This window comes from Hyaena hyaena, unplaced genomic scaffold, assembly GCF_003009895.1.
Source record: "Hyaena hyaena isolate Hyena2069 unplaced genomic scaffold, ASM300989v1 scaffold_158, whole genome shotgun sequence".
NCBI classification, from domain to species: domain Eukaryota; kingdom Metazoa; phylum Chordata; class Mammalia; order Carnivora; family Hyaenidae; genus Hyaena; species Hyaena hyaena.
Window position 1 is genome coordinate 2,740,364 of NW_024080790.1, and position 23,243 is coordinate 2,763,606.

The 23,243-nt window shown below is 40.5% G+C and overlaps 1 protein-coding gene across 1 annotated transcript; it reads left to right on the forward strand.

Annotated features, from left to right (window-relative positions):
- The first annotated feature begins 6,497 nt into the window (after positions 1–6,497).
- Positions 6,498–22,935, forward strand: CNRIP1 (cannabinoid receptor interacting protein 1). Its single transcript, XM_039239577.1, has 3 exons — positions 6,498–7,058; positions 9,060–9,210; positions 21,925–22,935. The coding sequence occupies exons 1-3, from the start codon at positions 6,880–6,882 to the stop codon at positions 22,087–22,089; spliced, it is 495 nt and encodes a 164-aa protein (XP_039095508.1). The 5' UTR covers positions 6,498–6,879; the 3' UTR covers positions 22,090–22,935.
- Positions 22,936–23,243: the final 308 nt, after the last annotated feature.

Sequence of the window (23,243 nt, forward strand, 5' to 3'; positions counted from 1 at the left end):
ATAACCTTAATAATCAAAATGTCAGCATCCTAACACTGAAGAAAATTTCAAAATATTTGAACAAATGGAAAAACAGGAAGAGGGGAAAAATTAAGCTGCACTTGAATTTAACAGAGTGAAAAAAGGAAGGGGTCACTTTTTTAAAGTGCTCCTATGAGAAGGGAATATGTGGCAATAGTCTGAACCTATCACAGGAGACTCAGGGAATGTCCTGCTCTGGTTTGTTCTGCATCGAACGAACAATTTTTGCAGCCTCAGAACAGAAGAGTTTTACTGTATTTTTCTTGGGTAATTATATTAATACAATGCCATGAGTTTTTCAGAGAACATATTGACGAAAATAGAAATGACCGATGTCTTGAATATAATACATGGAAACCTCATTTGTAAACACATTTGTAAATGACAGCTACCTGAGTTTGTTCAGTGTGAGGATGGAGAATGGTACAGAGGGAAGCAGAGAGTAAAAATAAAATTGTGATCAATACTTCAGTCTATGGAACGAATGTGTAGATCTCTAAAAAGACAGTTTGCTCAGTGATAAACTCATATTTCATGGGCTTCATTGTATTATCTAGGAACAAAGAAGAATGTTAGGCCATTTTCTGATCAAAAAGTAGCACCTTTTGAAAGGAAGCTATAAAGAAAAAATATTGCTCTAACGTATTAGGTGTACTCTAAATATCATGTTCATTTTGTACTAGATTCTGACTAATTTTATTTTTACAGAATTGAGTAAGAAAAATTAGGACAACTGGATATTTCCCACTTCCTGAATCCTACGTCTCTTCCCCTCAGGCACTCACATGCTTGTATGCTCGGATGCCTGAAACCCCATCACAGTGAGACAGAATGCACAATACCAGTCACTACAAACTTGGGTTGTCCATGTCCATTTTCTTCTTTTGCAGTCTGCCATTGCCCCCAATATTTCAATTAGCTGTCAGTTGACTATATTGTGATTGCTCTGGGACTTCAAAAGCAGAGAGTATTGGTGAGGGTTGGGCTAGTCAGGAACAGCTTTAAGAAGGCAAGACTTGGGGCACCTGGGTGGCTTAGTTGGTTAAGTGCCCAACTCCAGCTCAGGTCATGATCTCACGGTTTGTGGGTTCGAGCCCCATGTAGCGCTCTGTGTTGACAGTTCAGAGCCTGGAGCCTGCTTCAGATTCTGTGTCTCCCTCTCTCTGCCCTGCTCCTACTCATGCTCTGTTTTTCTCTCTCTCTCAAAAATAAACAAACATTTTAAAAAGTTTTTAAAAAAAGAAGGCAAGACTTGACTTAGACATTGGTGGATGAGCTAATTACAAATAATTCTGAAAAACTGTCATTCATTGATTCATTCAACAAATATTAACCACCTATTATTTGCTAGGTTCAGTTCTAGGTACTGGGAAGAAGGTTGTAAATAGGATAATCTCTGCCCTAAAGGTATTTATATGCTAGTGGAGGAAACAATGTACAAGTGGACAAGTAAATGTATATTTTATAATTCCAGATGCTGATAAATGTTCTGAAAAAAATAATAAAATAGGGGGATGGGATGAGGGCTAAATTTAGGCCTCTCTAGTAAGCTAACTTTTGATCTGAGGCCTGAATGGAAAGAAAGAACAAGGAATACAGAGATGCAAAGAAATAGCATTCCAGGAGCTTGTGGGGAGGAGAGAAAGGGAACTTAGTGTCTCACCCAGGCAGAGATTGAGTTGGGGAAGATGAAACCATTCTGGGGATGAATGTTGGTGACGGTTGCACAATGATGAATGTACTTAATGTCACAGAAGTGTACACTTTAAAACTGGTTAAAATGGTCAATTTTATATTATGCATATTTTAATCACAATTGTTTTTTAAAGGTCTGTATTGATATCAGAAAAAGTAGAAAGCCATCTCTCTGAAATCTAGTTTTCACTGAATATTGATTTTCATTTGTGAACAAAAAGTGAGTACTGTTGTCCAAGTCACATCCATGGCAAGAATTAACAAAAGTTTTATTTGGATGTAAATCCTTATGCTAAAGTGATCCAGAACAAATGCAAGCAAGAACTGAGGTTAGGATCACCATCACTGGGCCAGAGTCTGCACGCTAACTGCATGAGAAGGTAACCAGATTCCCCCAAGCGTCTAGCAGACAAACAGTAGGCTTGTCGCTTATCACCATGGCTACAAAATCCTTTGGGCATAAAGTAGGATCTATATTCTTCAGAACTGGTCTGGGAGAATGGCTTTGCCTTCAAGTCTAGCAGATGCAATGAGGAGAGGAATTCCTAATAAAATGGACAGTAAACTAGTTGAAATCTCTGCCGCTAAGTCAATCTGAGGCAGGAGAAGAGGAGTCTGGCACATCACTGACACTAATGTTTTTTTTTTTTTTTTAAAGGAAGAAAGAAAGAGCTCCTGCAGATGTTAAAAACCAAACATAGACTGAATGAAAAAGAAAGTAGCTAAATATGCTGAGATTGGAGTTTATGTATATATGTATATGTATATATACATACACACAGAACTATGTCTTATGTCATAACGCTGATTCCTTTTTGAAGCCTAATATGAATTTAACACAGAAACTGGAAGAGTGAACATGGAAAGTTGTTAGCCTGATTCCTCTGTCAAGCCCACCATTCACTCGGGCTAAATTTACCAGCTTCCAAAAGGATAGTAATAATGGTTGCCCTGTTGATAGACAATTTTTAAGGTCATCAATTTGAGGTAATAACACCAGAGACCTTAAAAATATTTTGGGGGTGGGGGCCCAGGTGGCGTATTAGGTTAAGCATCCAACTTTAGCTCAGGTCATGATTTCATGGTTCACGAGTTCTAGCCCCACGTCAGGCTGTGTTCTGATAGCTCAGAGCCTGGAGCCTTGCTTCAGATTCTGTTTGTGTGTGTATCTCTCTCTGCCCCTTCCATGCTTGTGCTCTGCCTTTCTGTCTCTGTCTCTCTCTCTCAAAAATAAACATGAAAAAACTTTTTCAAATAAAATAGCTACTATTTATTAAGTATGTATATGTGACTGATACTCTTGCATGTTGTATATAACCTCATTGGGTTCTTTGAGCATCGTATATGTTACCATTATCGTTGAACAAATGAAAAACCTGGGGCTCTGACAGGTTAAGTAGCTTGGCTTGTTCAAGGTCACCAGCACATAATCAGCAGAACCGGGATACAAACACAGATCCTTTAGACTCCACACTCATACTCTTTGCACATTTGTATCAACTATAAGAAAATTTCCAGTTACTTCTACATTTATTAATTCCATTTTAAGAAGTCGCATTTTATCATCCTGAAAATGTTATTCCTAATGCATGTTGCCAGCATCTGGAACACTACATATCTGAAAAGCTATTTTTTTCAGATGCTTTCCATTTTCTCATTTAATTCTCATAGTGTTGGAAAAGACATATTTTAATTCCCATTTTACACATAATGAAAATTGAAATGCAAAGATTTTAAGTGCTTTGCATGAAGGACTAATTAGTGGCTGAGGCCAGCATTCAAACTGAAGTCATCTTGCTCTACATCCAACACTCTTTTCAATACACAGGTGGAAGTCGACTTGAGTCTGTGGGGTTTCTGAACAATTGTGGAGGAAAGGTAAAATTTCCAAAATGACTTTAAAATATTTCTAATAGAGTATCACCCTCTTTCCAGTCCCTATCCACAGAGTAACAGCATTACGTTTGCTGTGTACCTTCTAATACTTTTTTAAAGGGCTAATAAAAACAGATACACATTTACGTGGTTTCAATTTTTTTAGTGTTTTGAAATACCATTATCCTATAGATATTATTTGCAATTAGATTTTTTTCAGTTTATATTACTTCAGATAAATCATATGGACCTAATTACTTTTCAAGATATGGGAGAATTTACATAAGAACATGTTTAAACAAGGACAGAAATTCAATGCAACAAATATTTACAGAGCACCTACTATGTGCCAGGCACTGTTCTATGCATGCTGGGATACAGCAACGAATAAAACAAACAAAAGTGCTTGCCTTTGGCCTGCCACGGTTTGCCATTGTATAGTGACCCTACTTTTTATCAATAACAGTTTTAGCATATGTGTTTGCTAATAAAACATATAATGTATTATATTAACAGTAGCGTAAATTATATGGAATTTATTCAGTCATTTACTTATTGGTTGACATTCAGTTTATGCTTTGTTTTGATTTTTACAATCAACACTGCCATTAACACCAAAATTACATATGTCCAATGTAATGATGACTTTATTTTTTCTGAAGAATTGGTTTTTAAAAATAGGATTGCCAACTCAGCAGTGTACATACATACATACATACACCCATATATGGTTCAACTTAAAATTTTTTTATTTATTTCTTAAGTAAACTCTATACCCAGTGTAGAGCTCGAATTCATGACCCCAAGATCAAAAGTTGCATGCTCTACCTGAGCCAGGCAGGGGCCCCATTTATGGTTTAGCTTTTAATAAATTCATTAAATTACTTCTAATAAAAGATTTTTAGCAACTATCTTCTTCCACCAACTTATGACAGTGCTGATTTCTCTACATCCTTATCAACACACTGAGTTTTAAGTCTTTGAAAATTTTGTTAAGCTGATAGACAAAAAAAAAAGTTTGATATTACTGACTTAGTTTGCATTCCTCTGGCTTTTCTACTAGAAATGGTTGAGCATCCTGACATATGTTTACTGACCATTTGTATTTCCACTTAACATTAACTGCTAATATTAGAGTCAGGCACTGGAATGTGCATCATCTCATTTGATTATCACAACAACCCTATAAGAGAGATAACATTTTCTTCCTCTTCCCCTTTTGCAGATGAGAAAACTATTTCCAAGAGGTTATGAAATTTGCCCAAGTTCACATAGCTGGCAAAGTGATAGAGTGAGGATTTTAACAAGTCTGACTGTAGACCTTCTGGGCTTAACTACTACATAAACTGCCTCTGCTGCCAAGGAACATTTTCAAGTCATTCCCTCCAGCCTCATTCCCTCCCTTTTAGTGAAGTCTGAACAACTTGGTTAAACTAGCAAATATTTGATTCTTGCAGAAGACACTATGGTAGACATTATTGGGTGGTCTGGAGAGCTCCTGCCTCCAAATCTTATTGGGGAGCAAAAGTACATTTTATGTAAGATATATATGTATCTAGTTTTGGGGGCGCCTGGGTGGCTCAGTCAGTCAAGCGTTTGACTTCAGCTCAGGTCATGATCTCACAGTTTGTGGGTTCGAGTTCTGCATCAGGCTCTGTGCTGACAGGTTGGAGCCTGGAGCCTGCTTCAGATTCCGTGTCTCCCTCTCTCTACCCATTCCCTGCTTACACTCTGTCTCTTGCTCTCAAAAATAAACACTAAAAATTTTTTTTTAATATATGTATCTGGTTTTTAAAGAGATTTTATTTAATGTCAACAACTTTGGTGTGATCAGCAAATTTATCAATGTAGAGAAGTGAACAAATCACACAGAAGTCTGCAGCCAGACAAAATTTAATATTATTCAAAGAGTAGTGTAGGGAATATGACAAACAACTCTGAAATGGGAGTTAAAGCTGATGTAGCTTTAATGTAGGAAACAAATCACTTTCGAGATGGTGTTATTTCTAAAGAAAAGCAATACTAACCTGGTTGAACAAAAACTACCACACAGACCCCTCCCACCCATTCGTCCTCACCAACCAACTTCATTCCCCAGGTGTGCTCAGTGGCTCTGGTACTATCCACCCAGGTGGTGCTGAAGCAGGTGCTTACTCTCAGCTTTGTGAAGCCATTTCCAGTACAGCCCTAATACCCTTGGTCTCCTCTTGCTTCCCAAATCATGAGCTGTCAACCGACTTCTCCCATGGAGACGCTCCAATCTCTCTTAATAGGAAAATCTAAATTCTGCCGTGTCGCAAGGGGTGTCCTACCAATAATTTTGTGACCAATCCCTCCTCTTGGCCATTGTCACAAGGGTTATTAACCCATTTTTCAAGATCTATGTAAATATATGTGACTCATTACACTGTGTCATCCTTGAGACAAAGATATGCATAATAGAAATAGACATCTATAAGAAGGTGCAGTTCCTTGAGTATATATTGGTGGTTCTTCTTCTTCTTCTTCTTCTTCTTCTTCTTCTTCTTCTTCTTCTTCTTCTTCCTTGCGCACATTTCTAATCCAGTTTAGCAGGTCACATTAGATGGAATTGCGCCTTCCCTCGGCCATTTCCCCTAAGCTTTGGAAGGACTCCTATTTCCTGACATTTAAATCACTGCCTAGCGGTTTCCTGCCCGGTTTCCCGTCTCCCTTTCGCCTCTCAGTCTCTTGCTGGCTGGGGCCCGATTCGCCAGCAATGGTGTTCATATTCCTTAATCGACCGAAGTGGTATCTAGATGACGAGGTCTCGGTCCTTGGTGTAGTGTCGCTTAACCGAGCACCCCAGTATCTGCTCCTTCCCAATCCTCTCCCCCGCCCGCCCCGCGCGGCTCTAGGAGGAGCCTAAATGTCCTCTTCCCCAGCTGAAGGGGATTGTGGTGCGTAAACAAGATTAACTCTCTCGCCCCCAGCTGCGCAGATCTGCCCCAGGCCTGCCGGCGGGAGCGAACCCATCATTGCGCGCAGGGCGCAGCACCGGGGCGGGGGATGGGGAAGCTCGGGGCCTCGGAGCCATCTCCCGGGCGCGCTTCCTCGCCGAGGGGGGCGGGAGGCCACGGCCTCAGGAGCTGCTTCTCAAAACCCAGGGCGAACGGCCGCGACCACGCGGGCTCTTAGCTGCAGCCTCCCCTCCGCCACCACCCTCCCCCGCCCCGTGCTTCCTCTCCGCCCACCACGATCTAGCCGCTCCGCCGCAGCCCGCTCGGCCCTCCGCCCCCCGGAGCCTCCGCGCCGGTCCCGCGGCCAGCCATGGGGGACCTGCCAGGGCTCGTGCGCCTCTCCATCGCGCTGCGCATCCAGCCCAACGACGGCCCGGTCTTCTTCAAGGTGGATGGGCAACGCTTCGGCCAGAACCGCACCATCAAGCTGCTCACCGGCTCCTCCTACAAGGTGGAGGTGAAGATTAAGCCCACCACTCTGCAGGTCGAGTGAGTAAGCGCGCGCACTGCGGCTACCCGGCCCCGCTAGGGGTCCACGCGGAGGACCGAGGCCCCCGGGACAGCCTGAGCCTCTCCCAGTCCCTCTGGCGTCGCGTCGCGCCCAGAGGGCCCAAGGGTGGGGGGAAGAGGTCAGTTTCCTGTTCCTTCTGGTCCCCTCTGTTTTACGCTTAACTTTCCTTATTCACGCTTCCCTTCCACCCGCCGCCGGGAGGGATGTTTAAAACAGCGTCGGGAAGCCAGGGTTGGGCCGAGAGCTTGTTTTCTCGCAATTTTTTCATCTCTTCTGCCCAGCCCTTGGCGCAGACCCCCAGGCCACCCGGGTGGTTCACCTACCGCAATCCCTGTCCTGGCGTCTCGCCAGGTTCTGCCAACCGAGAAAGGCTGAGGAATGAGGTGTAAAGGCGGGGATGGGATAATTATTGGGGTTCCCTAAGGGATGTTCCTTACTCCGCCATCCGCCTTTATGTGGCTGGAGACCCTGGGGCAGGAGTAGCAGCCATAAATCCGAGCTCAGTCTCCCCTGCTTAGGCCTCGTTTCACGGTTTTCCCCGCCAGGTGTTTTTGATTTTCTCCTGATTTGTTTGTTCACCCTCGTGATGGTGCCTGGAATTAGCAAACCCCTGGCGCGCGCGCCCGCGCGCGCGCGCACACACACACACACACACACACACACACACACACATATGTTTCTTGGTTTGTTTGTGGCAGGGATTATCTCTTCCCTGCTACCACAGTTTGGTGCACCCAGTAGACTTCTTCAGTATAGAATGGTGCAGTAGCTTACAGGGAAGTATCTAGGGATGGAGTCCGTTACCTCTCAGCTTCCACTTAAGCATGGTGTGAAGTCTAATACGGAAAGGGGAAATAAACCAGCATATACTGTATCTACCATGTGTTGGAGCTTGCAGGGTGGGGAAGGGTTTTGAATCCACCAGATACCTTTTATAGCTGAAGTGTCATCTGTAGTCACTAAATTCAATAAACTTGTATTGGCATTCTAGGTATCACGCCTTAATTCAAGGACCTAGAACAAAACTGGTTTGTTTCCGGTGCTCTGGTCCACCTACTCCTCACTGTCCCCCACAGCTACATGCACTGGTTACCTTCACATTTGCAGTGTTCTGTGCATCCCCAGATGATCCAGACTTCCTTTCCCATCTTTCCTGGCAACCTTTTCTCCCAAGTTATCTATTCTAGATCCCATTTTCTTCAAGGTGGCTCTCTATTTTTTAAACTAACCTAAAATGAATGTGTTAATGACGACTATTTTTTTCTATTTACACTTTAATTTTGTCAAGGTTTTTTTTTTTATTGCCCTAAAATGCTTGTTAAAACATAGATGGCTGAGCCCCACACTAGAGTTTCCAGTTTACTACGTCTAGGGTAGGGCTTAAATTTTGTTTTAAGCAGGCAATACTGTCGCTCCTGAAACAGGGACATACCTTGAAAATCACTACCTTAACACAAAGGAATGATGTCAGTGAGAATTTCTCCTTCTGTGGCTGGCTTTGAGTCACCCAAATCATGGGACCTCTGATTGTTGGAACTGAAAAAATCATTAAATAGTTCAGTGTTTCTCAACCCTACCTGCATGTTAGAATCACCTAGAGAACCTTAAGATAAATTTACCAGTGCCCAGACCACACCCAACCAGTTGAATTCTAAGTTCCAGGGTTTGGAATGGGGCTGGGTGAGGGTAAGTTTTTCATAACCCCACAGAAGACAAACTATAGAGGAGGACTGATGGAGTCTGACTCGGCCTTGTACAAGTACTCTGAGGTCAGTACAGAGAGTTTAAGTAATTGGTCTAGCGTCACGTGACTGGTTAGTTGGAAAACTCAAGACTTCTGACTTTGCGGAACTTTCTACAACACCAGAATATCTCCTTTAGCCAGACCCAGTAGGATTCCTGCCTAGGGTGTGGTCCAGGCCAGGATGGGGTACCTAAGCTAATTCCTAACATGTATAGTTAACTTATGTCCATTGCAGGAACATTTCCATTGGTGGTGTGCTTGTCCCATTGGAGTTGAAGTCTAAAGAGCCTGATGGGGACAGAATTGTTTACACGGGCACATATGACACAGAAGGTGTGGCCCCAACCAAGAGTGGAGAACGGCAACCCATCCAGATCACAATGCCGGTAAGGCCTACTTCGGGGTGTCAGGGCAAATGGAAGCCATGGAAAAGAAACTGTCACTATCTCTCCTTAAGAAATAAAAGGAAATACTATGAAATTACAAAATATTATTTTAATTCATAGTTTCATATTGGGATCTATTTGTCCATAATATCCCAATGCAGCTAATTAAATAATCCGTGCTTCCTCAACAGTCAGTTTCTTAGTAATTTCTTATATGGCAAAAATATTAAATCTCTTTCCACACTTTCTAATCTATTCCATTGATCTGTCTAAGGCTAATACTGCATTCTTTTAAATGTGTTGCTTTTATAATATGTGTTCATGTATTTTGTAAGTGGCCACTTTACTGAATTTGCTTACTAAAATTTTTCATTTAATCTTAAGTTTTTCAGATAGGCAGTCATAATCTACATATAACTATCATTTTCTCAATTTTCTTTCTAGCCTTACTGCATTGGCTAATGTTTCTAGAATAGTGTTGCTTGCTAATTGTGGTAAGAGGTATCCTTGTCTTCAGGGTTTTACTGTTAGGTACAATGTTAGTTTTAAATATTTATCATGTTAAAGCATCCTTTTTCTAGTTCACTAACAGGTACTTTTTTTAGTTGGGAGATGTGTTGAATTTTATCTAATTCCTTTTCCCATCTGTGGAGATAATTGATCTCCTTTGATACATTAATGTAAGAACCATATAATAAACTTTCAAATACTTAACTACCCTTTACTTCCTAAATAAACCCTATTTAAATGTTATGTATTTTTTAAAATATAACACTAAATTTAATGTGCTAATATTTTATTTAGGATTTTTAGGTTTTTTTAATTTTTTTTATGTGCTTGATTCATCAGCAGATATGAGGATCTCTTAACTATCAGGCACTGGAGAGGATTAATGAACAAAACAGATATCCCTGTCTTCATGGGGCTTCTAATCTAGAGGAGGAAAACATACTTTTTACATGATTATCAATAATAAATAATTATTATTATACAAAATATACTGAAAAAGTAGTGTCTTTGGAGCATATACCTAGTGTCTTATCCTAATCCAAGATTTGGGGGATGGTTCTTGAAAAATAAATAACCAATAAGTAAGAGTTGAGAGAGTAGGCAACACTTGAGGAAAGAGGAGCTACAGAGGTCAAGAACTGAGGGAGAGTATAATGTATTGTAACAAAGGAGAGAAGCCCAGTGGGGGTGGAGCAGAGAGGGAAGCAGAGACTGGCTCAAGATAGAGCTGGAGCAGCATAGGTGGATTTCACTACCTCCTCTCCAAGGCCACTTTCAGTTCTCACATGGTATAAGGATTACGAATTTACCCATAAGGGGATGATTCTAGTTATGTGATGAAGAAAGTCAAATTCCCAAATACTGTCATTTAGGAACACACTGAATAGGTCCGAAGGCCAACAAGTCCCTAGTAAGATTCCTTTTTGATTGAGCAGATATAGAGAGGAGGGGCTGAGAATATATCCCAGCATCTCAAGGGATTTGCATATTTCTTAATGTGAAAAAAATTAAAAATTAAATGTGAAAAGGGGTACCTGGGTGGCTCAGTCAGTTGAATGTCTGACTTGATTTCAGCTCAGGTCATGATCTCAGTGGTTTCATGAGTTCGAGCCCTGTGTCGGGCTCCACGCTGACAGTGCGGACCCTGCCTGGGATTCTCTGTCTCTCCCTCTCTCTGCCCCTCCCCTTGTCATGCTGTCTCTCTTTCTCCCAAATAAAATAAACTTTAAAAATGAAATAATAGGGGCGCCTGGGTGGCTTAGTCGGTTAAGCGTCCGACTTTCGCTTAGGTCATGATCTCGCGGTTCGTGGGTTCGAGCCCCGCGTCGGGCTCTGTGCTGACTGCCAGCTCAGAGCCTGGAGCCTGTTTCAGTCTGTGACTCCCTCTCTCTCTGACCCTCCCCTGCTCACGCTGTCTCTCTCTCTCTCTCCTAGAAATAAATAAAAAAAAAAATGAAATAATATATCAAGTTTCAGAAATTTGAACAATTGTTTTTTTAATTTTTTTTAGTGTTTGTTTATTTTAGAGACAGAGCATGACCAGGAGAGGGGCAGAGAGAGAGAGAAGGAGACACAGAATCTGAAGCAGGCTCCAGGCTTTGAGCTGTCAGCACAGAGCCCGACACAGGGCTCAAACCCACAAACCTCAAGATCGTGACCTGACCCAAAGTTGGACACTTAACCAACTGTAGCACCCAAGCACCCCGAGAAAATGTTTAAATCAACAGTAATCCCTACATTTTTGACTCTGTTGATTTTCAGATTACCTTCCAAATGTATATAGTTTAGAGTTTGGTCATTTTTACTATATAATTGTCCAACATTCTGCACATTCATTGTTATAATTTTAATGGCAACATAAGACTCTATAATGCTATATCATAGTGATTAGACTGTTTCCCAAGCATTAGATATGTCAGTTGTTCTCATCATAAAAAGGGCTATGGTCAAATTGTTTCGCCAAAAGAAATCCTTATGACTGTTCCCACATATGGCCATATTTTTAAAGTGTTGTATGTACCATTTCACAATGTTACCAGCAATATAGAAGTCTACTGGCTTTGCTATAGTTATGACATAGTTGGGAATTACTTTAAAAAATAATAAATCTTCTACTTTACACTCTTTACTGTCATTTACAAGAATGAACATTTCAACATTTAATTTTCTTTTTGTGTAAATTGGTTCTTTCATGTTTTGTCAATATTTCTATCAAAGATTATTTTTTAAAAATCAGTGTCCTAAGGCATGCCTGCGTGGCTCAGTTGGTTGAGTGTCCGACTCTTGATTTCAGCTCAGGGCATGATCTCAGGGTCATGGGATAGAGCCTCTCATCGTGCTCCAAACTGAGCATGGAGCCTGCTTAAGATTCATTCTCTCTCTTTCTCTTCTCTCTCTCTCTCCCTTCCTTCCCCCCCCCCCGCTACCCTGCTCACATGCACTTTCTCTCACTCTACAATGAAATAAAATAAAAAATTGGAGTGCTTGTAAAGTTTTTTTTTATGTCATATCTGTCATATTTCTCTCACTATTGCTTTGCTTACTTTCATTTTCCATTGTGTAGGAACATAATTACATATAAATCTCTCATTTTCCTTTATGATTTCTTCTATTTAAAATTGAGTTATTTTTCCAGAGTTGTCAGTCTATTTCAATCTTTCCATAATTTTAGATTTTATGTTATTTAACTTTCCGCTTATTCAAACCTGATTTATACATTTATGCTATATATCATCTAACAAAGGATTTAATATCATATTAGCATTTTTTTTGAATCCCAGTAGTCAAGCCCAGGTTCTTACCTATAATGCCCACACCTAGAAGAAGCAAGTGGTTGATAGTTGTTCCAATAATGATCACATGGCTTTTGGTATGAGCATTGGCCATGTACTTGTATGTTATCTGTAATAGGCTGATTCTAAGGGAAAAAAATTGAAATTAGAGGTTTCCTGATCAAGTCAGCAGTCTTAATGTTAAATTCAAATTTCATTCTAGTAATGAAAGCCTCACATAGCCTTTAACTCTATTTTATGATTTTTGTCATCAATGTTTCAAGCTTATGTATAGTAAATTACAGACACAACCACAATTTCACAGACAATAACGAAGTCTTGAAATAGCCAGGTAAATCCAGTTAATCAAGTAGGTGAATCTACCAAGGGAAGCTGAATTAAGGGTATACAAGAGCAACTTCTTAGGAGTATAAAGTTACTTCAAAGTGTTTTTTTTTTTTAATGTTTTATTTCGGGGAGAGAGAGAGAGAGAGAGAGAGGCAGCGTGAGCAGGGGAGGGTCAGAGAGAGAAGGAGACATAATCAGAAACAGGCTCCAGGCTCTGAGCTAGCTATCAGCACAGAGCCTGACGTGGGTCTCAAACCCATGAACCATGAGATCATGACCTGAGTCGAAGTCGGACGCTTAGCCGACTGAGCCACCCAGGCGCCCCTCAAAGTGTTTTCTTTAATCATTAGATAAATAATATTGGGATTATTGGCTATTTGGGGGGAAAAATCAGTTATTTTTTCCTGATATCATACCTCAAAATATATTTCAGATGGATCAAGAAGTTCACTGTAAATAGTCAACTTTTTTTTAAAAATTGGCATGGAAAGAATTAACTGAAACCTGAAAGAAATGGAAGATATCCAAAGCTAAAAATTGAAAGCTTTGATTATATGCAATGTAAAATTTCTGTCAAACATCATAAAATTAAATTTTCATTAAAATGAATTTAAAATTTTTTTTAAACATTTATTTATTTTTGAGAGAGAGAGACAGACCAAGCACAAGCCAAGGAGGGGCAGAGAGAGAGGGACAGAATCTGAAGCAGGCTCCAGGTTCCGAGCTGTCAGCACAGAGCCCAAAGTGGGGCTCGAACTCACAAACTTTGAGATTATGTCCTGAGCTAAAGTCAGATGCTTAACTGACTGAGCCATCCAGGTGCCTCATCATTAAAAAAATAATTTAAATTAAAAGGCAAATAGCGATTGGTGAAAAACTTATTTGTAACATGCATAGTATCCTAAGCTGTGTTGCCTTGATTTTCAGCCACTGCCCATGCAGACCTTGCTTGCTGCTGTTAGTGACTTTCCACAGCCCTTTACTACCCACAGAAGCTGAAGTCAGGAAGTAATCAAATGATATCTGACTTAGGCTGATGGCAGTGATCTCTTTATTCAGATAATTCCAGAGACCCCGTATTGGGAGTGAATAAAGTGATATCCAATTCTAAAAGCTCTCAACCCACATTTGAAATGCCAGTGCTGACTTGTCCCTTAATGTGACTGATGCCCCATGCAGTCCCTCCGAGGTGAGAGTCCAGGTGGAGATTCTGTCTGCACAAATCATCCCATTATTCCCCTTTTGTTGGCCCCCTTCAGAGGGAGGCTGGTGGGAGTTTAAAGGAATAGGGCAGGGAGTTACATGAGCTTGTTAGGAGGCTGTGTGCACAGAGGTAGGTAGCCTTACGCGTGTCTTCCCAAATAGAAAAGTTGTTCCTCACGTCAGCTCTGTGAAGCCACTTGGCAAGATCTGTAACTTAATATACAAAGAATTCTTAGAAACTAGTGAGAAAAAGGTAACTATAGGATGTGGGAAAAAGGCAATTCACAGAAGAGGAAATACAAATGACCTATATATTTTTTTTAAGTGGCTTAATTTCACTATTGGTAAAAAACAAACCTATAAATAATGCAATGCTGATTTTCACCTACAAGTTGGTGAACTATTACAAAAAGTACTAGTTCAGTGCTAGCATATTTCTTAATGAAATATAGTAATTTCTATAAATTGATATTGTATCCTACAAACTTGCTAAATTCACTTATTAATTTTCATAGATTTTTATTAGATTGCTTAGTATTTTCTGCAAACAGAGTTGTTCATCTGTAAATAGAAACAGTTTTACTTTCCCTTTTTCCCCTCCTTGCCTCAAGGTACTGGCTAGGACCTTCAACTCAGTACTAAACAGTAGTAAGAGCTGATGTTCTTGCCTAATTTCCAATCTTACAGGGAAAGAACTCAGTCTCTTACCATTAAGGGTGATATTAACTCTACATTTTTTATGGATGCCCCATAGTCAGATTGAAGAACTTTCTTTCTATTCCCAGTTTGCTGAGAGGTTTTATCATGAATGGATGTTGAATTACCAAATGGTTTTTCCATCTATATATGGCTTTTCTTCTTTATTTTTCTTTTTTTTTTTTAAATGTTTTATTTATTTCTAGGCGAGAGAGAGACAGCATGAGCAGGGGAGGGTCAGAGAGAGAGGGAGTCACAGACTGAAACAGGCTCCAGGCTCTGAGCTGACAGTCAGCACAGAGCNCTCCAGGCTCTGAGCTGGCAGTCAGCACAGAGCCCGACGCGGGGCTCGAACCCACGAACCGCGAGATCATGACCTAAGTGAAAGTCAGATGCTTAACCGACTAAGCCACCCAGGTGCCCCATCAAATCAATGGATTTCTGAGTGACCTTATTTTTGGTGAATTTCATATGTCTCTAAATGGAAGTGAGTGGCATGGTGAGAAGTATTCTAGTGATTCTAGGCCAACTAGTTGTAGGACCATAGATATTATTTAAAACAAACTTTTCAGATTCTGTATTTGTTACTGAAAATGACAGATGAGTCTCTTCTCCGTGGAACTGGATGGTTCTCTTCCATGTCGGTTATAAAATAAAAACATACCAAGGCTTCCATTGTGTACAGACACAATGGCAAATAATATGTACAGATCTAGAGTAGAGTGTCACTTTCAGAATACAGTGGACTAGGTGGCTTAAACAACAAACATTTATTTTTCACAGTTCTGGAGGCTGAAGTCCAAGAACCAAGGCACTAACAGATTGTGTGTCTGATGAGAGCCCTCTTACTGGTTCAAACAGCTGCTTTCTTGTTGTGTCCTCACATGAAAAAGCATAGAGAGAGATCATACCTATTGTGTCTATTTTTATAAGGGCACTAATTCCATTCACAAGGGGTCCATCCTCATGAATTAATGTCTTCTGAAAAGCCCCACCTCCAAATACCATCACATTAGGGATTTAGGCTTCAACATAAGAATTTGGGGGGTATACACACATTCAGCGCATAGTAGTGTCCTAAAGCATTCTCCATATGATAATCCATGTTCTCAGGGAGAAAAAAGAAAAACTGTTCCATTTACTCTTATCTCATTTGCATATATAAGCAGTTTGGTTTAGTGATAATAGCTTGTAGATAAGAATTAGAAAACCTAAGTTCTTGATCTTCCCCTATCATTGTAGTCTAAACCTAGGGCAGTCACCTAACTTTTCTGAATCTTAGTTCTTTCATCTGTAAGATGGAAATACTAAATTCAGTCAAAAGAGCAGAGTAGAATGGCATATGTAAAGAATTGTATAAAATAAAGAGTGCTATACAAATGCACAGAGTCATACCTGCGTATAAATCGTATCACCCAAGGAAACTGCCTGGGTAGGTTTTCCTTGGAAGGCACAGATGGGTTGGGAGGGAGTAGCGAGCCTGTGTAGTCGCTTCTGTTCTTTAAGAAGAATGTCAGCTTTCGAGACCCCATCTGCTCCTACATCAGAGGAGGAGAAATTCTGAGGTAGGTGGTGAGGCATCCTGGAAATAGAACTCTAGAAGAAAGACCAGGAAGAAGGCTAATGGGAAGTTAGGACATGGGGAAACATATGCATAGGTAGCAGCAATTAACTACAACATGATCTTGGGCCCTACACTAATAAAAGAGAAAAAAACAGGGTGCCTGGGTGGCTCAGTTTGTTGAGCATCTGACTCTTGATTTTAGCCCAGGTCATGGGATGGAGCCCCATGTTGGGCTCTGAGCTGGTGCTGAGTATGGGTGTGAAGCCTGCTTTAGATATTCTCTCTCTCTCTCTCTCTGTCTCTCTCTCTCTGTCTCTCTCTCTCTCCACCTTCCCACCCTTCTCTCCTGCTCCCACTCTTCCCTCTCTCTCAAAAAAACTTTAAAAAAAGAATTATTTCCCCCAAATCAAGTAAACTAAAAGACTTGGAGATATAGGACTTAGAGAAACAAGTTACCAGTGTCAGCACTGGGGAAAGTAGCTATAATGTATGGACTCACCAAATTATGAAGGTAGTCAATAAAACTATTACACATTCCAAGCATATGCAGCTATTATACAGGAAGTTACTTTATAATTCAGTTTTCTGATTTCTGTTTTCATTGAAGTTCAAGTACACACTTAGTCTTTCATTCAGCTACTGAAGAGCTGAGATTAAACCTTTAAGATACATCAGGCTCTGCTCTTACAGTGCGGAGCCTGCTTGGGATTCTCTCTGCCCCTCACCCATGCTTCCTCACACGCACTTTTTCTCTCTCTCAAAATAGAAATAAACTTTTTTTAAAAAGAGGAAAAAAACAAACAGAAGCACCTAAACATTTCATATCTTTAGCTCTGTTGCTGTCAGCAGATTTCTACAATGGCTCATGTGTTACCTTGAGACTTTCTTAATTTTAAGGATATTCAGACACGGTGTCATGCCTTAAGGTTTTTCCTGCCTGTGGTCATAGTCATCTTTGTTTTTGTTTTTACAACCAACTTCTATTTATATGTGTTTCAAAACAGGCCTCAGTGTTGTTTCTCCCACTTACCTAGCATGGCCTCAAGCTGCTTTCCTCAAAAGATTAGCTGGAATGCATAAAATACTTTTATAGCTTAATGTAATTCAATTTCACGTAAAATGTGCAGTGCCTTGTGCTGGTAAAGTAATGATAAAAATCCCTTTTTAAAAGTCTTGGTCATTTTGGGGCGCCTGAGTGGCTCAGTCGGCTAAGCGTCCAACTTCGGCTCAGATCATGATCTCACGGTTTGTAGGTTCCAGCTCTCCATCATGCTTTGTGCTGACAGCCAGCTCAGAGCCTGGAGCCTGTATCAGATTCTGTATCTCCCTCTCTCTCTGACTGTCCCCTGTTCATGCTCTCTCTCTCTCAGAAATAAATAAAACATTAAAAAAATTTTTTTAAGTCTTGGTCACTTATAAAATGAGATTTCAATTTATTCTTCCCATAACAACACTACTGTCAACAAAGCTGTGATCTTTTCATTACCATATATGTATCCTTGATAGAATTTATAAAACTCCTAGGATTTAAGGGATATATACATTAATTTTTTAGAGATGATAAATCCATTTCACCATTTAAAATATTCTGATTATAGGGGTGCCTGGGTGGCTCAGTAGGTTAAGTGCCTGACTTCAGCTCAGGTCATGATCTCACAGCTCATGGGTTCGAGCCCCACATGGGGCTCCATGCTGACAGCTCAGAGCCTGAAACCTGATTCAGATTCTGTGTCTCTCTCTCTTTCTGCTCCTCGCCTGTTCACCCTCTCTCTCTCTCAAAAATAAACAAACATTAAAAATAAAAACAGGGGTGCCTGGGTGGCACAGTCGGTTAAGCATCCAACTTTGGCTCAGGTCATGATCTCACAGCTTGTGGGTTCAAGTCCCATGTCAGGCTCTGTGCTGACAGCTAGCTCAGAGCCTGGAGCCTGCTTCGGATTCTGTATCTCACTCTCTCTCTGAACCTCCCCTGCTCACACTGCCTCTCTCTCTCTCTCAGAAATAAAGCATTTTTAAAAATAATAAAAATAAAAACAAAATATTCTGATTACAAAAGTAACATATTTATTGCAGAAAATCCAAGTAGAAAAGATAGAAAAAGGCTCAAATTTTTTACTTAGAAACTTTATTGTTAATATTTTTCTACTCTCTTTTCTTTATGTCTTATTTTACATACTGGAACTTATACTATAAACTGTCTTAATCCATCTTTTTCTTGTTGACATTGTTCTAAGCATTTTCTCTGATCACTAAAAACCCTAAATTCCTATGAAATGGTTATATAAATCCATCATATGGATATGCCACCATTTTTATTATATTACCCTAAAGTTGGATGCTTATATTGCTTCTGGTATTTAGACATTTTTATCAAGTTGATAGGTGAGTAATATCTCCATAAAAATTAATATATGTTTTATATTTTATTGTAGAGAGAGAGCATGCACATGATTAGGGTAAGGGGCAGAGGTAGGGAGAGGGGGAGAGAGAGGGAGGGAGGGAGAGAGGGAGAGAGGGAGAGAGGGAGAGAGAGAGAGAGAATCTCAAGCAGGCTGCACACTCAGTGCAGAGCCTGACACAGGGCTTAAGTCCCCAGCTCTGGGATCATGACATGAGCCGAAATCAGAAGTCGGATAGTCAACCAACTGAGCCATCCAGGGTCACCTAATATTACATTAGAAGATTTTTCAGATGTTAGCTATTTTTTATTTTTAATGAATGTGTTCCAGCTTTATCTGAATATTCTTAGTAGCTTACTAATTAATCATATAATCTTTTATATTCAAGATATTAACTGTTTCATAATATCTGTTGTGAATACAGTTTAGCTTAATTTTCTGATTATAAAAATGGAATCATTGAATTTTGAAAATATAAATAAGTACACAGAAGAAATAAAACTCATTCCATCAGTGTTTCTAACCTGAACATGTATAATTTAATTGAATTAATACCAGACATTCTTGTTGGTACTCTGCTTAGTTCCAGTAACAATAAAGAATAATAGAAAAAGTTTATTAAATGTTTACATTTAGAGGAGCACCTGGGTGGCTCAGTAGGTTAAGTGGCCAACTTCAGCTCAGGTCATGATCTCATGGTTCATGAGTTTGAGCTCCTCATCGGGCTCTGCGCTGTCAGCACAGAGCCCACTTCAGATCCTTTGTCTCCTACTCTCTTTGTCCTTCCTCTGCTCTCTCTCTCCCTCTTACAAAATAAACAAACATTAGAAAAAATAAATTTTTGCTTTTAGCTTTGCTATTTAGTATTCTACTACATAGGTATGCCATAAAGCTGTCTTAAAGATAGACATTTCGTGTTCAGGTTTTCACTACTGTAACACTTTGATTTTTTAAATTTATATATTTTGAGAGAATGAGCATGAGTATGCAGTCAGGGTAGGAGAAGTGAGAAGGGAGTAAGAGAGCAGGAGAGAGAGACTCCCAAGCAGGCTCCACTCTGTCAACGTGGAGCCCGATTAGAGGCTGGATGCTGGATCCCTGGAACTGTGAGGTCATGACCTGAGCTGAGAGCACGAGTCCATCGCCTAACCAGCCAAGCCACCCAGGTGCATCATCACTGTGATGTTCTTAAGATACATTAGAAGTGGAATTGCTCAACCCAAGTGTATTCACTCTTTAACCCTTTCTAAAGGCTGTATAATTCAATTCCCACTAGCAGTGTTTAGGATATCTGTTGTAGCTCACTGAAAATCAACATTTCTTTTTTTTTTAACTAACTTTGAGGTGTAGTTTCCACGTAATAAATGTACTCATTTTAAGCATACTAATCAATGAGTTTGACAAACATATACATATACTTGCATAACCACCACCCCAGTCAAGATGTAAAACATTTCCCCCAAAAAAGATCCCTCTTGTACATTTTCATCAATCATTAATCCCTTCCTCCCACCCCAGGTTCTAAGTAACCACAGATGCTTCCTGACAGCATAGGTTGTATTCTGTCACTGTAGATAGGTAGGTAGGTAGGTAGGTAGGTAGGTAGGTAGGTAGATAGATAGATAGATAGGAAAGAAAAGAAAAAAGAGAAAAGAAAAAAGAAAAAAGAAAGGTGTGTGTGGCGGGGAGAGAGAGTTTTATATAAATGGAATCATACAGTATATGTGCTCTTTGGAATCTGAATTCTTTTGCTCAGCACATCTTTGAGATCCATCCTTGTTGCTGCCTGAATCATTATGTTTCTTTTTGTTGAGTAAAATGCCATTTTATAGATATGCCAGAACTTGTTTATCACCAAGTGAGTGATGAAACATTGGGTTGATTCCACTCTGGAGCTGTAGTGAATAAAGCTACCATATACTTATACAGGTCTCCAGACTGTTAAGCCATGATCCTCTAGAAAATGATTCTTTCTTTTCTTACCTGGGGAAAGAGTTGAGGATGCCAGGTATATCACCCATTGTTTCAAGTCAGGCAGATTTCTCAAAGGAAAGCCAAATCTTGTTTTGGGATCAAATTAGCAGGATGAGGCAATGGTGCAGGATATAATTTTGAGAGCATCTTGGAAAGCCATCTGGGAAGCACCTGATCGCCCTCCTCTTGTAGCAGCCTCAAGCATAAGGCTCCTATTGCTCCCCGCCCCGCCACCCTCCACGTCTTCTGGCTCCTGACAAGTCTGAGAACTCTGCCAAGTCAGTCCCTCTCCACTCCCATGACAGGAAAGGGTCAACGGAGAAAATAACGTCAGGCATCATGCCGTGTAATGCCAGATCCCCTAAATGGCTTCAGGAGGCAGTAGCAGGGTCAGGCTACCCTGCAGGCCACTTGGGCACCTTCCCAGTGGCCTCTAGACTATTCTGTGCCCTCTTTGCCACATGGGAATTGTGTGCTGATGGCTCAGGAAAATTCTCTGCAGTGATCCGCAGGGCTACCTTCTGGACATAGAATGCAAACTTCTTGAGGGCAAGAATCACACCTTATACACATTTTTATATGTGCAAGGCACATAGTAGGTACTTAAATATGGTTTTGGGTAGTGTGTAATCAAAGACTGAGACATGGGCATGGATTCCTGACTTATAAAACTCAACAGCATTTGAAAAAGTTAAAGTAGGGTCTTTAACAATCAGATGCTCCCAAGAAAATATTTTTCCCTGAGATTGAAATTAATGACAGAAGGGCAGTGTGTCTTCTGTTTAGTGATGTAGTACATATGTTATTTCCTACAACTGTCTTTTGAAATAGAAACCAAAAGATAATCATTAATGACTATTACCTCTCTTCTCTTCCTCATCTCCCTTTGTAACAAGCTCTGAAATTTCGAGATTTAAAGAGTGGTTTCCAATCATTAAATTTGGAAACCAGATACATTTGGGGAGTTGTTTTTAAACTCCCCATTAAAGACATTGTGATAGCAAATGCTACTTGGACAATGGGAGTGAGATTCTATAGAGAGGGGAAAAAATGGCTTACAACTTTTCAGGGTAATCTCTCACATAATGAAGGAAAGTAGTCCATTTACAGTAAAGGCCTCAGCTTTGCAGACCAAAAGAATCCTGACTGATCACTATTGATTATGCAGGATCTCTCTCACTAACATTAGCTCTTATCTGTTGCTCATGGCAGAATGAGGTTTTTATGGGGCGTGTTTCTCTTCCCTCAGTTCACTGACATTGGGACCTTCGAGACGGTGTGGCAAGTCAAGTTCTACAATTACCACAAGCGAGATCACTGCCAATGGGGAAGCCCCTTCTCTGTCATTGAGTACGAATGCAAACCCAATGAGACACGCAGCCTCATGTGGGTGAACAAGGAGTCCTTCCTCTGAAGATGGCTCTTTCTGATGTTGCTGGACAATCTCTTCAGAAACCTACTTTTAGATAACCCAGCACAAGCCTTCACCAAGGCACACCACAGCATTGCTGTTACCCTTCGGGTGCTGATGACCTACTAGCCCCGATTATTTTGAAAGTGTAATTCCCTTCTGATCCAATGCCCCTGACATAAAAGATTGTGAGTGATATACCATCCCTGAGAAGATTCCTTTCTGTATTCTGTGTTGGTGTCCCTGCATCCATTTGCTCCCGGTCACACCATTGACCGCTTGTGAGGAGCTCAGTGGAATTGGCAGACATCCCCCTTCTTAACAGTTCCACTGAATGTGGTGGTTTGTTTCCAAGTTGAGTGATTCCCCCTCCCTTTTTTTGTAAAATGCTAAATAAAAATAATGTGTTGTCGGTTCTCTCCCAAGTGTAATATGGTGACATGTAACTTGTAATGTTATCCAGCTCTCTAAGCAGGCTTGGTGAAAATGTAATAAAAACAGCAGTGAGTGGGACTCAAATGCTGTGCTTCCTATAAACAGCTCAGCTTTTTCAGGGAACAATAATGACAAAAGAAAAGGACAAATATTTAAGAAGTGTTTATTACACATTAAAACTCTCTCAAGTAACTTAAGGTGTTATGTGGTGGCCTAACAGAACTGGGAAAAGGCATTGTTGGGGTCCACTGCTAAGGTGACAGAACTTGGAGGGTCACCTTTCTGGCAAGCTTCCGTAGTATTCAAACATGCATATGATGGCATCCCTACATTCCCCTTCACCTGAACTTTGTAAAACTGTGTATGCAACTGTAATGAACTTTTGATATTTCTTAATAAAGGTATTGAAAATCATACCCTGACTTGCCTTCTCAATTTGGTTACTATCTGTCTAGCAAGGGGATTGCTGCTTCAGGTTAGCACCATTCAGCTCTCCAGCTACATTGCAGGGTAAGGAGGATATACCGAGAGTAGAATTAGCACACTTAATCATAGATCAGCTTGGACAGTTAACACTCCAGCCAGCTCTAAGGAAGTTAGCAGAGACTCTGGCACTTGGTGGGCAATCGGAAAAACTTGTTCCAGGGCACCTGGGTGGCTCAGTTGGTGAAGCGTCTGACTTTGGCTCAGGTCATCATCTCGCAGTTCATGTGTTCAAGCCC

Excerpts from the sequence above, each read along its gene's own strand:
- CNRIP1 (XM_039239577.1), top strand. The coding sequence starts at position 6,880 with ATGGGGGACCTGCCAGGGCTCGTGCGCCTCTCCATCGCGCTGCGCATC. Across the intron at positions 7,059-9,059 it reads CCCACCACTCTGCAGGTCGA|GAACATTTCCATTGGTGGTG; the intron begins GTGAGTAAGCGC and ends TGTCCATTGCAG. Across the intron at positions 9,211-21,924 it reads CCATCCAGATCACAATGCCG|TTCACTGACATTGGGACCTT; the intron begins GTAAGGCCTACT and ends CTCTTCCCTCAG.